The sequence below is a fragment of the Rhipicephalus microplus genome, chromosome 1 (assembly GCF_043290135.1).
Source record: "Rhipicephalus microplus isolate Deutch F79 chromosome 1, USDA_Rmic, whole genome shotgun sequence".
Lineage (NCBI taxonomy): Eukaryota > Metazoa > Arthropoda > Arachnida > Ixodida > Ixodidae > Rhipicephalus > Rhipicephalus microplus.
In genome coordinates, this window is record NC_134700.1 from 270,379,919 (window position 1) to 270,397,177 (window position 17,259).

Genomic DNA, 17,259 nt, shown 5'->3' on the forward strand with positions numbered 1-17,259 from the left:
AAAATCTTGGCAGTCACTGTGAATAACAAAGCCACTTTTCTCAATGCAATTAAGGTTATTCACTTTTACTTTATCTTTTCATTAATAACAGGTTTAGGTAAATAGCAAAATAAGATATGGGGTTCTTAAGTCCAGAAACTGCACAAGTGAGTTGCAAGAAGCTGCCAAGTTAAGTTCCACACTTTTACCTGAGCATCCTCATATTCCACCCTTACAAAAAACACAGTAAAATATTTTGCTTGCATCACAGTTATTTTATTCCCTCTAAATGTTGAGTAGCCATTCAGGCACATCCTTGATAAACCTCTTTGCCTCTTTGTCTTCATCTTTCTTACCTTATTATGGTGGATTACCTTACATTTGTCTAAACCACTGAAGCAATTTTTGTAGCACGGCAATGCCACACCGTTTCAAAACTGCAGAGTTCAACTTTTTGGAGTTTTAGCAATACCCTGCACCCATAAAAAAAAATCACCGCATATACAAGGAGTGAATGATGATTGAGGTAAAGCGTTCGTCTGTCCGGACGAATGGATAGAGGCACGAACGGACGAACAGAAACACAGATGAACCGACGAATGCTTCGCACCACTCATCCTCATTCAATTCATGAATATGCTGTGAAAACCATTAACACCATCTAGTTTTATTATTCCCAAGGACATGTGCAAAAAACGCCATCTATTGAGCAACATAAACTAGATGTGGCTACATACTACTAAAGAGGAGGGAACGAACTACAGCCCGAGGAGCTTCGCCCCTAAAATATAAAACTGCCTCGCAATGAGCGACTGCCAAACTACAGTTAGTACAACACAATCCAAATTTTTTGTGCCTGTATCCCTTTCAAAATGTCCACACCTCAAATAGGTGCAGTTTAGAGCACTTATAATGTGACCATTTATAGTGCAAGACCGGTTACAATGCAGTCTTTTTTTTTTTACTCCCATTCACCTTCCCATAAAACCTTTTGTATACACATGCCATTTATTGTGCAGTCCCCCAAGATGAAAGACTGGTTATAAAGTGGTTGCCGGAAAATTTTTGTGATAAACGTGGTAGAGAATTGGCGTCTGATAGGAGGCGCCCTGGGTGCACCTCTGGGAAGCGAGCGACGAGGTCGTTAGGAAGGAGACGTGGAGTGAACGAATGAAAGGCAGAAGGAAGAAAAGGAAAAGACGCCGGCACGCTGAGCGGGCGTTTGCACCGCTCAGCGGTGCAAAGCGGGCCTTTGCCGCTGCAGCTCTCGTGTACACGTCGCTAGTGTGGATATGACTGCGCGCGGCTCAACAGGGATTGTGTGATCCCGTCCTTATCAACTGCGCTTAACAGTTTCCTGCAGGGAAAGGCTTCATTATTGAGCTTGCTACAGATATCGCGTCCGTAAACTGGAAATTTTTTATGATTTTTATTATGCGACCTTTTGCCTTTGCTGCCTGTTAGCAGTCTTACGTAAGCTTGGCGGGGTTTTTGTCATCGTCGATCAACCAATCACGCATACGAACTTCGTATCCCGCAAGCTGTTCTTGGTTTAGTGCTTGAATGCGAGCTTTTCCACGCTGGAACTTCACGTCTTGGGCAAACTTCCCACAAAAACATACCGAACGGCAGGCTAGGCCTAATCGGCGTTTGGAGAGTTTCAGTAGCGGTCACGTGCTATTTATAAGTTGCCGTTTGGTATGAAATCAAGGAAACTCTTTGTGGTAGAAGCACTTGACAGGATGGGCTATAGACCATTAATGAAAACGAAGGTGGCACATGTAGCACTCAAATGGTGGTTCATGATTAGATTGTGATGCCTTGAAATCAAGTGCGTGCCCGTGAGCTTGAATGCTTGGAGTCCTTCAGGGCGATGAATTCGGGGCGTGATCCGAGATAGGTTTCTGTGTAACGTGCATAATCCAGGTGGTCTGAGAAATGGTTGATGAACTTCCGCAATGGTGTTTTTTTTTTTGTTTGTTTGACCCTTCCTCCCACCCCACACTTTCATGTTCAATTCGTTGGCAATGCTTAACTTTGGATGTTAATATCTATTTTTTTTTTTTACATTTGGAAGTTTATCTGCTTTTAAGCACCATGCATTGCATGCTTCGATTCTCGGACACACGAGGCTGCATGCTAAACACGTTTTGAGGAATTGCGGCTTTGTTGGCTTTGTGCTTGGTTCCTTGTCGTTCGCTGTGGAAGAGCAACACCCCTCCGTCGCTAGACATGGACAACAGCAAACGTAAGCGCAAAATCATCACAATTGAGCAGAAGTCTGCAATGTTGAGAGCCGTTAAGTCCGGCGTCAAAAAAAAAAAAAAAAAAAAAAAAAAAAAAAAAAGTGGCCGAAGATTTCGGCGTATTGTTCTTTATTATTGCATTGTTCTTTATTATTTTGCTAGTTTTTTGCCTTCCGACGGCCGTTTTTCTCTGCGCGGCGGGCTGCTGTGATATTCGGTGGTGAGTACATTCTCTCTTGCTGGCTAATTGTCGGTAGAAATGAATATTGGCTATAACGAACTAATGGTTATAACGAAGTAATTACGACTCCCCCTTCAACTTCGTTATAACGAGGTTTGACTGTATATAAAATTTCGGGGTATAACAAACTCGCAAGTTATCCTTTTGAAATTTCTTTGTAAAAGTATAGAAATTCGCATGTTTATATCGAACAGTATTTTTACCCGTGTTCGTATATAGGAAACACTTCGTGAGCTGGAAGGAGCGCTTCGGCTCTGGCCATGCGCCACGATACCCTTGAGCGCGGCTCCGCATGAGTGTTGGAAGTGCGTTTTGCCATTTGCAGCGCACTGCAACCTCCGCGCGGCCCTGCACCTCTATGAAAACTCGAAACGCTGAAAAAAAAAAAGTAAGGGCGAGAGGGCTCGGACTGCACAGTGACCAACTTGCGGAACGCTTTTTTTTTCGTTTGTCGTTTTTTATGCTTTCTCCGCATATTCGTCGGCCAGAAGAGCAGGAACGAAAAAGCTGATGACCTCCTCCTTTCACCTTTTGCTTTTTTTGTTGCTGTTTTGATAAGCGAGCCACAGCTTGCCCCTTCTGCTGTTGCCCTCGCCGGTAACCATCGCTTCGCGAGGGCTTTGTTGGTGGAGTCTGCTTTCATTGTCGCATAGTCTATATACCACCACATATGCACCATTCTTTTGCGTGCGCGGTGCACAAAGATGCTGCGGACTCCACGAATTGTCAACTTCTCATGTAGCTATGGCTAGGGTCAAGAAGCGCAAGACCCTCGGCTTTGCGGCAAAGTCGAAGGCCTATTTATCAGCTTGTTGAGGCAGGCGAGAAATGTTCGACCATCGCGGACTTCGGGATACCACAAAGCACTTAGAGTACATTGTTAAAGAACGAAGCAGATAACAGGGCAAAGGTGGCAGAGCAGCAAACGCAGGGAGCCTGTCGTGTGACGGCAGAACTTGCGACAACCGGTGAAGACTGCGATGTCGACGCGTATCGCACCTTGTCGCCCCACTTCTTGACAGCTGTTCCACATAAAGTGTCTGCGGCCGATTTCGTGAAAGCGGACTGCAATGTTCAGGCCGTCGCGAGCCTCGCCGACGAGGACATAGTAGCTGCGGTCACAGGGACCCAGGATTCCCAGGCCAAGAGCTCAAGTGACGAGGAGGATCGTCTGGACGAGGCGCTGGCTACACGCACGTACTCCACCCCTTCTAAGTTAATGTATGTCAAACCTTTCTATTATCAGAAAATCTCAATTTTTTACTGTCCAATTTTAATTCAAAGCAGCATTATTAAAATTGCGACACAAGCTCTCAGTATTTCACATCACCTGCATCTGTCTTTTTGGGAAGAAATATACTTTCTTAGCGCGCAGGGAACATTTCAGAAAGAAGAAAGAAAGGACAGAGTGCAAATATGTCAGTTTTTGTCTTTTCGTGTGCCCTCTGTCCTCCCTCTTCATTCTGAAACGTTCCCTGCACACTTAGAAAGTATATTCCTTCCAAAATGCGTTACCAACCAGCCGCAGTAGCCACTCTTTTGCATCTGTCTTCATACAGCAAAGGTGAAAGGCACTCACCAGCTTCCCGGAAGCGATCACGCAGGTTCTGCCAGCTGTAGCCCATGGGAAGCTGCAAACACAGAGCAATAAGTCGCAAATTGTGAGCTGGAAACGTGCAATACAGTGAACTCTCACTTGAGAAAAAATAGTTCACATATGGGGGGGAGGGTTGTGCTTCCGTATACAGTAAAATCGCGTTAATTTGACCCCCATCAATTAAAATTTTGGTTAATTCAGCCACGGCATCTGGTCCAATCCAAAATGTACATTGTTATACGACTGAAAACTCATAAATTCGGACAAATTCAGCCGCACTTCGGTTAATTCGAATGCCGGACTGCACTCGAGTCACGATGGGAAAGCAGCAGCTGATTCTGCCGGCCAAATCGACAGTGCACCTAAAGAACTTTGAAATCGGATTGCGGCTTCCAAGATTCAAAACTTCGTCCATAGGTAGTACACCTCGAAGGCACCCCTCCCCCCCCCCCCCAATAACCACAGGGTGGTTTAAACAACCGAAATGCAAGGCAGTGCATTGCTACTGTCATCAGCAACGGGCAACCTATGGATTTGCTTTTCCTTTTTTTTCTTGCGCAACGAACACGTTTGCGTAACAGTTGAGTTGGATTGCTCACCTCTAGAGTGCTTTAAGGGGAGACGCGGGTCGAAAAGTCGCGTTTTTTTTCCAAATTTCACCTTTTCTGTTTTTTGTTGCTTTATCATCTTTATACATTATATTTTGACATCTGAAAATATCACAGCGAAATAAGCATCAGAAGTCAGTGAAAAACGCGTCTGAGTGAGCGGCAGTGACGCGCGGCATCACGAAATTTACACAAAACGGGCTGCTGTTCGCGTGCTCGCGGGGCCGCGAAGAGAGCTGTCCGCCATATTGCGGCCGCTGGCTCGTGTAGAGTTGTCCTTACTCTCCGCGATCCCGGTTCTTGAAGTCTCGTACGTTCACGAAAAATCTAAAAAAAAAGCAACAAAAACAGTCTTTTCCCGCCGTTTCAAACCGCGCGCCACTAACGCAGGGCCGCCATTGGCTGACAGCACCCGTGTTTTCTTGCCGTAGTTCGCTTCACTGTTTTCTGGAGTTATTTTTCGCTGTTTTCGTGCGATGGCAAGCCCGAAAAAGGCCGTTGCCGACCATCGGAAATACAGAAGTAAGAACAAGTTCAGAGGGAAGCGGCGGAGGACGTACAAGAAAGCCACCGCCAACGAAAATGTCCGCGACGGGCCAGCGGCCGGTAGGCCTAACATCGACCACGGCAACGTCGACCATGGCAACTGCGACGACGAGATCAACGCTGCAGTGAATTTTGTGAGTGCATCGCAGAAAAAGATCGCGTTATTCGAAAACGACGTCAGGCCGAATGCCGATCGTGCCGAAAGCGTAGTGCTGTGCGAGTTGGGTGCATTGACGGCCGTCGTCGCAGGCGCGGCATGCCCCGTTTGTCACGAGAGTAAACTCGCAGTTCGGGCACCGAATAAAAAGCGGAAAGGCCTTTCGGCGTTTCTGGAGCTACACTGCGAGAATGCGGAGTGCTCGGAGAGCATCCTTTCGTCCGCGTACTCGTCGAAGCGGGTCGCGTCAGATGGCGGCCGCGGTGCAAGCAGAAGCTACGACAGCGGGAGTTCGCGTGACGCCTTTGCCGTGAACCTGAAAGTGGTGCTTGCAGCGCGTGCCGTCGGTATCGGGCATGAGCAACTTTCACGATTTTGTGCAGTAGTTGGATTGCCAAACCCTATGCACCATAAGACCTTCCATGCTATCGGCAAAAAGATTCACAGTGCGGCAGTGAAGGCTGTCTGTGAAAACATGCAAAGGGCACGCAGCGTCACCAAAGAGGTGGCTGGTAACAGTGACGTGCCAGTCATGTTTGACGGCACATGGCAAAAAAGAGGCCACAAAAGCCACAATGGTGTGGGAACTGTAGTGTCCTTGGACACTGGTTTGTGCCTGGACTATGAAGTGCTTTCCAACTTCTGCCTGGCGTGCAGTTTGCATAACGACATGGGAGGCGATGAAGAAACATGGCAGGCGTTTCATCATCCCGTTTGTGAGAAGAATTGCGACTGTTCTTCGCATGCCATGGAGGCCGAAGCTGCAGTGCGCATTTGGCAGAGGACTGTGGACTATGAGACACCCCTGCGGTTCACCATCTTCCTAAGCGATGGAGACAGCAAGGCCTACAACGGGGTCTGTGATGCCAACGTGTACCCTGACACTCCAATTGAAAAAGAGGAGTGCACCAACCACGTGGCGAAACGTCTGGGCACCGGCCTGCGGAAGCTGCCAACGCCACTTCCACGAGGGGAGAAGCTGAAGGAGACCACCATCCAGAAGCTTCAAACTTACTTTCAGGTGGCCATTGTGAACAATCGGGGAAATGTCCACAAGATGTACACTGCCATATGGGCCTCATGTTTGCACTCGTGCTCAACAGACGGTGCTGGAAGTCACAAGTTCTGTCCTGCAGGCCCAGACTCGTGGTGCAAGCACCGACGTGCTGAGGCGCAGGGCCAGCCTGCACCGTGCCACACCCCCCTCCTGACCAAGGCCCAGGGTTTGGCAGTCCTCCCAATCTACAAGCGTCTCACAGATGCGAAGCTGCTTGCCCGGTGCCTCCACGGCAAGACACAGAACGCGGCCGAGTCCCTGAACAGCAAAATATGGCTGCTGTGTCCAAAGACCCGGTTTGCTTCCCGGACTGCTGTGGAAACAGCCACAGCCATTGCAGTCCTGTGGTTCAACCGGGGCCACGCGAGCTTTGAAAAGGTGCTGGAAGAGCTTGGGGTGCTTCCTTCGGAGGCCCTGGTTACCCTCAGCGACCGCCGAGACAGCATGCGCATGCACAAGATGAATGTGCGTCAGACCGCTGAGGCGAGGGCACACCGTCGCAGTGCAGCCAAGAGGGCCCGGGTGGAAGAGTCCTGCCGCACCAGCCGGGAAGGGAAAACCTACGGTGCTGGAGAGTTTTAGACAACTGATATTCCCTCTGGACATGTGTGTATGTGTTCAGCACAAGTTTCGTGCTACTGCGTTTTTCATTTTTGTAAATACAGACTTTCAAACTTTCAAACGCGTTTTTCTCATTTCGCAATTTTGGCCAATTTGCATTTTTTGCGGGAAGTGTTTCGGGCACTTAGAATGGTCATACGACGACGAAATTTGGCACACACATTGAGGAGAGTGCGTAGGGTGCCGATATCTACTTGAATCAGCACAACCTATCAGCTGTAAATATCTATTAATAAATTTAATGGTGGTCGAGTGGAAAAAAAAGGGTACTTTGCTACACAGATGTTTTTTTCATAGTTTCAAAGTTGGAGCACAATTTCTAGCTAGATATCGGCACTCTATGGCTAATAGGGAGCAAAAGGAGCCATTGAACAACTCTCTGCATGAACATTTAGTATGCGCGAAAGTTCCCGGAAAACTTATCAAGTTTCACCATTACTTGAAACACAACTCCCAAACTATTGCACTTATGTAAAAACTGATTACAGATTTGGAATCAGGAGGAAAAACTGCATCAGTGGTCCAATTTCTGAAGCTCTAAGTTGAATAACAAAAAAAAAGTGCTTTCGAGGAGCGTCTCCCCTTAAATTATTTATCTGTACACAATCAGTGCCATCTGCAGTCTCAATGTTTGCTGTTTTTGGAAAGTTCGCCGGTTTTTATTTCATTTTTATCACCGTGCGTCTTTTTTGTGTGTGTGCATGTGCACGTGACCATCGCGCGAGCGACGCCGGGATGACTTCACCTCTGTCTCCTGCGACCCCAACCGCCTCAACTCCCGCAGCGAAGAGAGCGAAGTACGAAGCAAAGGATTTGGCCGCGAAGGTGAAAATATTGAAAGCGTTGCAAGCCGGAGCATCTTGAGAAGAAGTGATGGAAAAGTTCAATGTGGAGAAAAGCACGCAGAGCACTTAGGTGAAGAATGAAGAGCAGATTGTGCAAGCATATGACGCGGACATGTTTGGCGACCAGAGGAAGAGGTTTCAAATGGCAGCACATCCCAAACTATAAGCGCTGTTGCGCTGGGTTGCCGTTTCATGCGATGTGCGTTTGCCCTTGAGCGGCCCCCTTATCTGTGCACAAGCAGAGAAGTTCGCAAATGCATCGGAAGGCTGGTTCGACTGCTTCAAAAAGCGACATGGGCTGATGTTCCGCAACGTGTGTGGTGAAAGAGGTGCAGTTGACGAAAGTGTTGTGCCGGACTGGCGGTATGGATTATCCGTGCGCCTTTCTACGTACGAGCCGTGCAACATTTTCAACGCTGATAAGACAGCGCAGTTCTATAAGGCTCTGCCTGTCAAGAAAATCACGTTTAAGGGGGAGGCGTGCGTTGGTGTGAAAACGAAGTGAAGAGCGCGTGACAGTTCTGACTGCTAACATGACCGGCACAGAGCGGCTGCCGCTGATCGGGAAGGCTGCGAATCTAAGATGTTTTAAAAATATTAAGCAGCTGCCTGTCGACTACCGGTTTAACAGAAAGGCTTGGGTGACTGCCAAACACTTTCAAGCATGGCTGCGCCAGCTCAACCACCGCTTTGCGGCCAAGGCCCAGATGGTGTTGTTCGTGCAAGACAACTGTAGTGCGCACACGAAGGTGTTCGGGCTCGAGAACATTAAACTGCTAGTCCTGCCTCCGAACACAACGGTTTCCCTGCAGCCGATGGACCAAAAAACCATACAGTTCGTGAAAAGCAGCTATCGACGACAGGTACTCAAGCTGATGTTGCTCTGCATAGAGTCAGGCAAGCAGTACGAAGTAAGCCTGCTAAGCGCAATCCACATGCTGACATACATGCGGAACAACACACCGCCTGCAGTAGTCGCAAACAGCTTTAGGCATAGCGGCTTCGTGCACGACGCTGCTGATCTGGGGTGTGGTGGCCGATGAAGAAACCGGCGAAGAGCAAGACGGCCACTATGTGAGCACCATGCCAGCTGATTGACAGCGATGCTGCCGTGGCCCGCACAGTGACCAACAGCGATATCGTCGTTGAAATCTTGGACGGCGAAGGGGAATCGGCTGACAAGGACGTAAGTGATGCTGACGAGCGTCCACGCCATACAATTGCAGAGGCCGCGCGTGCGTTGGCCGTTTTGGAGGACTTATGCATGCTTTCCTCGGACAGTGTACGTGGACTAAGCCACCTGCAGGAACTTCACAAAATTGTGACTTCTTCGCACATTGCGTTCGTGAAGCAAACCACTTTTTAAAGAAATAAAAGTCTGATGGTGTAGGAGACATTTTTCAAGCGTTTTGTTTGTACTCGCGATACTTCGTACCCAAGGTTAATTTGGACGTTCTCTCCGGTCTCGTGAAGTCCGAATGAACGGGGTTTTACTGTAGCGAGAAATGAAAAAAAAAAAAAATCACTCAGTTTTTGCAGCCCTTCTTTTATCCAATTGCAAAATGTGTACACTGAAAAACAGTGCTTGAAAAAGTTTGCTGCGCCTGCTGAAGCGCCAAAATTTGCGGAAATCGCACACGAAGACAAAAAATGATTTTAAAAGAAAAAGCTCTGCAGTGATGTAATTGGGTGCCACCACCATGGCCTCGCCTGGCTTTTCCTTTCAATAAAAAGCGCACAAAAAAATTTCTGAAGGTCGTTGTCAGGCCTCTGATTGGCTGCATTCACAATGTTGCTGCTGCATGCTTCCCCACTGGTCGAACGAAGACAGCGTCATCTGCTGCTTTACACCTCCACGTGTTGCGAGGTCACAGGTGTTAAAATTATACCCCTTAGTGACGCATGCACACTCGTTTTGTGTGCTCTGACGGACGGTCATTTAGAATTTACATCGAATTCCATTAAGAAATAAAGAGGTTGGTGCCGAAAAACAAGCAGCCAACTCACGCAGCAGGGAATCGCACACAATACTTACATTTTGCACCATGATGGCATCTGAAGAGCGGGGGCTTCGGTAGCCATCACCCCCACCAAGATGGCGGTCGTAGTCGAGACCGCCGCCGTTGCCAGCACCCAAAGCCGCGGATCCGCCGCCCAAGCCCCCGGACAGGCCACCCATCAGCCCTGTGGGTGAAGCCATGGCGCCTCCCATAAGGTTGCCCGAGCCCAACATAGAGCGGTCTGATAGCCCACCCAAACCTCCAGCTGAACCCATGCCACCCAGCCCTGCTGCAGCCAGGCCTCCAGTTCCTGCAGCGCCAAGGCCTCCAGCACCCAGGCCCATGCCTCCCATTCCTCCCAGGCCACCAAGCCCCATGTTAGCCGCTGCCACAGGGTTCACACCACCGCCCATGGGCATGCCGCCCACTGGGCCAGTCATGTTCATCTGGGCCATCTGGGCAGCTGCAAAAGTCGGGAGAAAAAACAAGCGTGTTGCATGAGCTAAACACTTGTGCCAAGCACAGTGTCAGTGTTTTAAGACACGGTACACTTAATATCACCATTAGAGAAACATCACGGAACAGTTTTGTGCTTGAGAACAGAATACTGTAAGGTCAATTACATGAGAGCCACTTGCGAAGGTTGGTGCACTTTTGAAAAACGTAACCAGACAATGTACAAATCTCGTTTTGTCACTGTCCTTTGTGGTCAAACTCTTCACTTCCATCAATAACAAAACACCGAGCTTCGATTGTTACAACCCCAACCAAAAAATGTAAGACCACAAAAATCAAAGCCCATATGTACTAGTAGCTGAAGTGACAAAAATTCACAAAATCAGACGCAGCATCTTTAATGCCTGTATACAGTGGAATCCCGACTACACAACCCCAAGGGGACGACGGATAACACTTTTGTAATACAGGCACCATATAATCAATAAACTTCAGAACATGAGCAGTCACATTATTTCTAGACTATTTCTATGGGGATCTTGCCGAGATGACACCAATTCGTCGTAAAACGAAAGCTGTTGCACAAACAGGAGACATATAGTAGAGTTCTTAAAATATTTGTTTTATCTACACTGCATAAAAGCTACTTAGCTGATGACATGGCGTTAAAGCTGTTCAGTCGACGGGGCCAGTGCAAAAGGTACTCAAAATTGTGCAGTAATATCCACAGAGGCACCATTTGTCTTTACCTTTTTAAAGTGCCATGACCTCCGAGTATCATATCAAAACACAGTGCACCCTCTACATTCCCACCCTACTCAAACACAATGTAGGGGTAAGTAAGGGGGGGGGGAGGAGGAGGGGAATCGCGATTCCTACGGCAGAGTGCTTGGTTATAGGCCTCGTTTGAAAACATAGTACAGCCAAATCTCAAGACCATGAATCTCAACGAACTGCAAAAAATCATTTGTTACTTTGATAGGTTGTCGCAGTGATATGTAAAACATTTGTGCAAAAATCGTAAATGCAACCGAGCGAGTCGCCTACTAGTGCTGGCACCAACATCCATGATTGCATTATGCTCTAATAAGCAAGCACCAAAAAAATGGACAAAATATTATGAAACCTGTGTGCACTTATTTAAAAAAGAGCATGGCTTTTGCCTGATGGGTGCAGCTTGACTGCTGCAAGATCTTTTCTCCCAAAAATGTTCATAACTAGCTATCGACCTATATTTATGACCAAGCGAAATCACGACCTATATACCCGATCTGACCAACCGAGAGCGGCGAGCTAATGGTGTTCAACTGCTGCACCCGCTGCGCTTTAAAGAGGGAGGTGGCACTGGAAAAAAAAAAAAAAAAAAATTGTTTGCTACCCTAAATCAATGAAATTTGGCATGCATGTTCATAAGTGTCTTGAATAGGGAAATATGCAGTTTCATCATGATACCTCGAGTAGTTCTCAAGTTACATCATGCTACGTGGTTCAAGTTATATGGTCTGCTCGTGGAAAGCCTAGCGCTATAACGAAACATGCCAGGAAGCTGCAAATAGTGTTGATCTTTACTCAAAAGAAGACTATTGGGTATGACAATCTTAGAAATTTTAATCACCTTTTTTTAAATAAAGATCATCATGGCTGTCTACACACATTGTCAGAAGCAAGGTCATGTATGTCATCTTTTAGAAAAAAAAATATTGGACCATAAACAAAAATTCAAATATCATCAGACCCTTGAGAAATGTTTTTGGATTCAGGGGAAAAAAAAATCTGCATCAAAATCCGTCCAGTCCTTCCCGTGCTACACTTCCCACGAGCAATGCAAAAAAAAAAAAAAAAAGCCCGTCGAAGTCCTCGACAGGCTTTTTTTTTTTTTCGGCAAACATTTTTGTTTCTGGTTGGATATTGATGAAAATTCGCACAGACACTAAGAATGGCTGCACAGTGCTTCCACAAGAATGTTGAGGTGATACCCCAAATAATGAGAGAGAAATTGTTTCTTCATTGAACTTCATGGAGGGGCTGAGCATAATGCAACAAAGAAAAAACAGTATTGAGAAAACTGCGTTTATAAAGTTTCAGCTTCTCTTTACGTCTCTAAGACACCTAAAAATTCTGATCTCAGGTTTGTCTTATGATATTCGAGTTCTCAGGCATGTGGTCTCTGCCCGGTGTGCCTTTGATTAACATATTTAAGCACTTGATTACAAATAGTCACTCAAAATTATATATATATAGAAAGGTTTATTGCATAAAAAAAATTGGTCACACCATGACAGCCTATGCCTTTTTTCCAAATAACGAAATAATGGACAGGATAACAGTGGCCCAGTAATTTTTTAGCAGTTTATTTATTGACGCGAGAAGGGCAGATAAAAATTCTTGCCCCTGCTTCATACGTGCTCCTTGGTATCGCATTTTCGAGTGACGACGCGCGATACTGCTAGCCGCTATTCCGAGCAATCCTTGGCAGTGGAGGGGGAGGGTTCAGTCTACCGAAGTAATTGAGAAAGAAGTTATTAATAGCCACGTACCACCTCTTCATAGCCCTTGCGAAATGCAGCCGCTCCGCCAAGTTTGTGATGAAAACCATGATTTACCTAGGTATAGGCCGTGAAGTCCTTAGCTCGCTAGCAGTGCTTCCGGCGCGCAGCCGCACCGGCACTGGCCTGAGAGGCCTCATGCTTTGTTCGTTGTCTGATCTGCATGGCGATTCGCACTTGTTTAGGCAAATCGCCATGCTTCCCTACCGGGCTGTAGAAATCAGGCGCCTTCTTCCAGCCACCGCCACCATTTGCTTGTGTGCGGTTGTGACGATGTCAGGTCGGCAGAGCTACACAGGTCAATTCCAAGTGCTAAGTAATACTTTTTGCCGAGGACTAACAAATGTGCCCCGCAGCGAGTTTGATTAGGGGTTGGCGTAAGCAGCAAGACTGTCTGATCGCGTGCAAAGAACGGCGTGGCGTTATGCTTTTCGCAGCCCAGCAATCTGCAGCGAGGACGTCGTCGTTTGGGAAGCCGTGGATGCTAGCAAAGAATGTGATAACGACAACATTTTGCACATCTGACAAAATGACGGCCCTAACAGCGATTAGAGCATTAAGTTATGTAAATAAAGATGTGCGATGTTTTAGTTTTTATTTCTAAATAAAAAAATAATAAACACGGGCCAACCTATAATAAACACAGGTGGACCTATATTTGTATATATATTTTTTCTTGTAGAACACTATAAGTAGGAATCGACCTATATTGGTGCCCGACATATTTTCGAGTAAATGCAGTAATTTTTCTTCAACGCTCGGAAGAATCAGTGCTTCATACACTCTTCGCATTCATCCAAGCCTTTTTTATTTGTAGCTGTGATGGATTTGCCTTTGGCGAAACCATAATTGTGTTTTGCCGTCATATTTCAAATCGATGCGCTAAATTATTTTCTCCCATCTTGGCGCACAAAAAAAAAAAAAAAAAATCCCGAAAAACAAGAGAGGGGGAGGGATCCAAACGCAAGCGCGAACATCGGCGTTGCGGTCTCATAATAGCTTTGAGTGGCCGAACTCGCATGGATAAGGCTTTCCACTAAGGTGAGCGTTTCTAAGGTGGAGCGCAAATGCTCCCGAAAATTCGAGTCGTAAAACAACCAGCAATGCAATCAATTTCCTTCAATACAAATCGCGTGTCTTCACATGTGACCGAACGGGACGGCCCAGCTGGCTGCCGCTAAAGCGCGAGTCAAAGGCCAAGTTCATGGATTCTGCATCCGGCAGATTTCCGCAAACGGGAAGGGGGGGGGGGGGGGGCTGAATTATTTGCTTTTTATTTTTTACTGCCCCCCCCCCCCCCAGAAAAGAAAACCCAGAAAAACAAGAGGAGGTTGGGGTTGTCTCAATCACAGGCGTCAACATCACTATTGGCCGAACACATGGTTTCCCACTGAGGTGAGAGTGTCAAAGGATCAACACAACTAGCAGAATCTATCTCCGTCAAAATAACACGCGTACTTCTTTCTGGGACACACGTGAACAGACGCGACGGTGCAGTTGGCTGCTTCAAAAGCGCAAGTCACAACTTTGATCACTAGTAGATTCTTTTCACAGGAACTCCAAAACGCATCTGGCCCCTTTTTATTGCAATAGCAATTAAATGTAGGCAGTCTAGGCTGCTTTTTTGCCATCGTCGTCGCCACTATCATCCACCGTATATGTATAATATATATGAACACTCAAGAAAGAAAGAAAAAGCTTGTTACGAAGCACTGAGGCGCACTTATCTCTCACACGAACTTTGCTCCGCGGATAGGGGGAGGGAGGTTAGATGCTTGTGCGCGCGCGCTTATCCTTTGGTGGGGACGGACATTGCGTGCCTTCGGCTTTCACTGGAACGATTGCACTAGTTTCTGGGCCAGCAAAGGTCACTTTGGTCTCTGCACAGGCCCAGTTTGCGAAAAGAGCGCGCGTTTCATACACAGCAAAGGATAACAACTGGGACACTTGTTAGTGTCCCAGTTGTTAGTGTCACTTGTTCTTGTTAGTGTCACTCACAACGTTAACCTTGTTAACGTGTCCTTGTGAGTTCGCTCTCATCCTGTGTGTATCGATTTCGTGCGTCATTTGTGCATGAGCAGTGCACTGCACGTTTCAATCTGCTTGCCGTTCTCAGCGTGACATTCCAGGTTGTCGCTGTCTCATTCATTGCTTCACCCTTGCGGCCAAACTGAGTTTAGGTTTACTTTTTTACTGGCTTTTATCTACCGCTGCATGTCCTCGGAGCTCATAGATCGCTATCGCGTCACCACGACCACGGTTTTGTGCGCGACGGTTGCGGAAAACGGTAGTTCCTTTTACATCCCGTGCGCTTGGCTGTGCATGCACCTTGAAAACTAAGTCGTTTTTATGCCATCTACGATCACATCTGCCACAGTTTTGTCTACAGAGTTAGCGGAAAGCAGCGTCGCTTTGACTGGTTGAGCACACACTTTCGGGGCTCAGACCATCAGTTATGTCGTCGCCATACCTGATCATGTAAAGAGTGACTACGGTTTCGTCCACAGCAGTTGTGGCGACAATCACATGCACTGTAAAAGGCAGTGCGTGCGCCGGTCGCACCGGTACTTTTCAAGCTTCGAGTACGCTGCTCTTGGCCTTCGTTCGATAGTTTCCATACCAAAGTTCGCATCACCCCCCGCGATTTTTCATTCGAACATTCGAATTTAGGCCCAATGAACATAGTAGAATTTGGCTGAGAATTTCACGAATTCGGTCCAAACGGGAAAGGCGGTCGAAATCCGGGAGTCTCCCGGCCCATTCGGGAGGCTTGGCAGGTATGTATGTACACCTCAGTATAGGCTTCAGACTTTCACTCATGAACGAGCTGAAGCACTTGGCGAACCTGCACCATGTCGCACAGCTCTTCTGACTAAATTCCAGAGATTGGCTGTTCTGCCAATTTAAAAGCGACAAACAGATGAAAAGCTCCTCACTAGTTTTCTGTAGCTCCTTAATTGGTTTTTCTGTATCTCATCTTATTCCAGAGATAACTTAAGTTCACCCCTTATTGTTTAAAGCCACCAAAGAAAAAAAGTGCTTAATTAAAAGTGATATTTAAAATATCCTAACATAGACTAATGACTATAGATTGAAGTATTGCAAGTTTTTTTCAAAGCCTTTATTATTATTATTTTACAGCAAAATGAACTATCCATTTTCAAAAGCAGTTGGAATTGTGTTAAAATTTTGATGAGTAATAAATTAAAAAGGCTTGTTCTCTAAATTCTGATCCCATACTTGCACCTTACACACATACAGGTTTCCATTGCAAAAAGAATTATTGTTGTACCTGCCCTAGCTGCAGAGATATAGAGGCCTCAAAGTTGAACAGTTGTAAATTTACTTTTTTGAGAAAAATGGAAAAAACTAAAAACACACAGCTTCTTCAAAAAGCAACAATTATGGTGTGCATATTTTGCGATCCTCATAAAAGTGCTCATAAATTCAAAGCAGAGCTTCTAACACAAGTGCCGGCAAATGATAAAGAGGCCCCGAAGTTGGTTTCCCATTTTTTAGCAGGTTTTGCATGCTAACAGCACCAAGAATCTGGACAGTTAGAATGACATTACAAAAAAATTACCACTTCCTGGTGTGTAAAAATTTGCAGGGAGATATCAAAATACTTGCAGATACCAAATATGTCAATTAAAAAATTTTTGTCACTTTTTGGTTCCAAAGAGCAGTCTGCCCCCTTATTTATGAAAGATATCTATAAATGCAATGAAATTTGCACATAAAGAAAGACTGATTCTTGTTGTAGTGGCCACTGCCACTAAAATACGCCAGCTCCACGAGTTTGTCTTTCTCGAGCCGACTCCTCACAGACATGTCGCTCAGACAGGGCCATGAAAGGCTTGTCAAACTTCTTCCGCTCCATCTGGCAGAGCTTTGTGCCAACTGCAAGCTAGAAAGAAGTTCGACAGGACTGCAAAATCTAAACCAAGTCCAGTGTCGAGGGACACAACAGTGCCGATGGCATTTTGCGGCCACGTTTGTGCCACATACTGTCGTACATAATGGCAATGTCACCCCGCTAAGCTTCCTCACTGTGAGCTCCTTCGACCTCGCAAGATTGGCACTGACATCATCCATTGCCGCATCACGAACTTTCGGGCTGTGAATGACGTTTGATGCATTAGCTTTTGCAAGCCAACCACAACTGCCGCAAATCGGACCAGCTGCTCGTAGCCTGTTCCTACAGAGCGCAGTGCCACAATGGCTTCTTTCGTGACGGAGATAAATACATGAGAAAAGTATTGTTCAGCTGCGCTGCTTGACAAGACATGAACCCTGCAAGAAGGCTTCACAGCACATACAGGCGCGCAGCGGCCAATGGCGGTCCCCGATCCGTACCACA

The 17,259-nt window shown here is 46.6% G+C and overlaps 1 protein-coding gene across 5 annotated transcripts in view; it reads right to left on the reverse strand.

The window, feature by feature from the left end:
• The window catches only part of LOC142817460 (myelin expression factor 2-like), a 38,692-nt gene that overhangs the window by 7,518 nt on the left and 13,915 nt on the right, over positions 1-17,259 (reverse strand). For all 5 annotated transcript variants that reach the window (XR_012895252.1, XM_075894485.1, XM_075894474.1 and 2 more), the window contains exons 9-10: positions 9,933-10,360; positions 4,046-4,097 (exon numbers count right to left, since the gene is read on the reverse strand). Coding sequence is in view for 4 of the 5 variants with exons in the window: in XM_075894485.1 (XP_075750600.1) it covers positions 4,046-4,097; positions 9,933-10,360 (480 nt within the window). In the remaining variant the exon portion in view is untranslated. The remainder of the gene's footprint in view (positions 1-4,045; positions 4,098-9,932; positions 10,361-17,259) is intronic.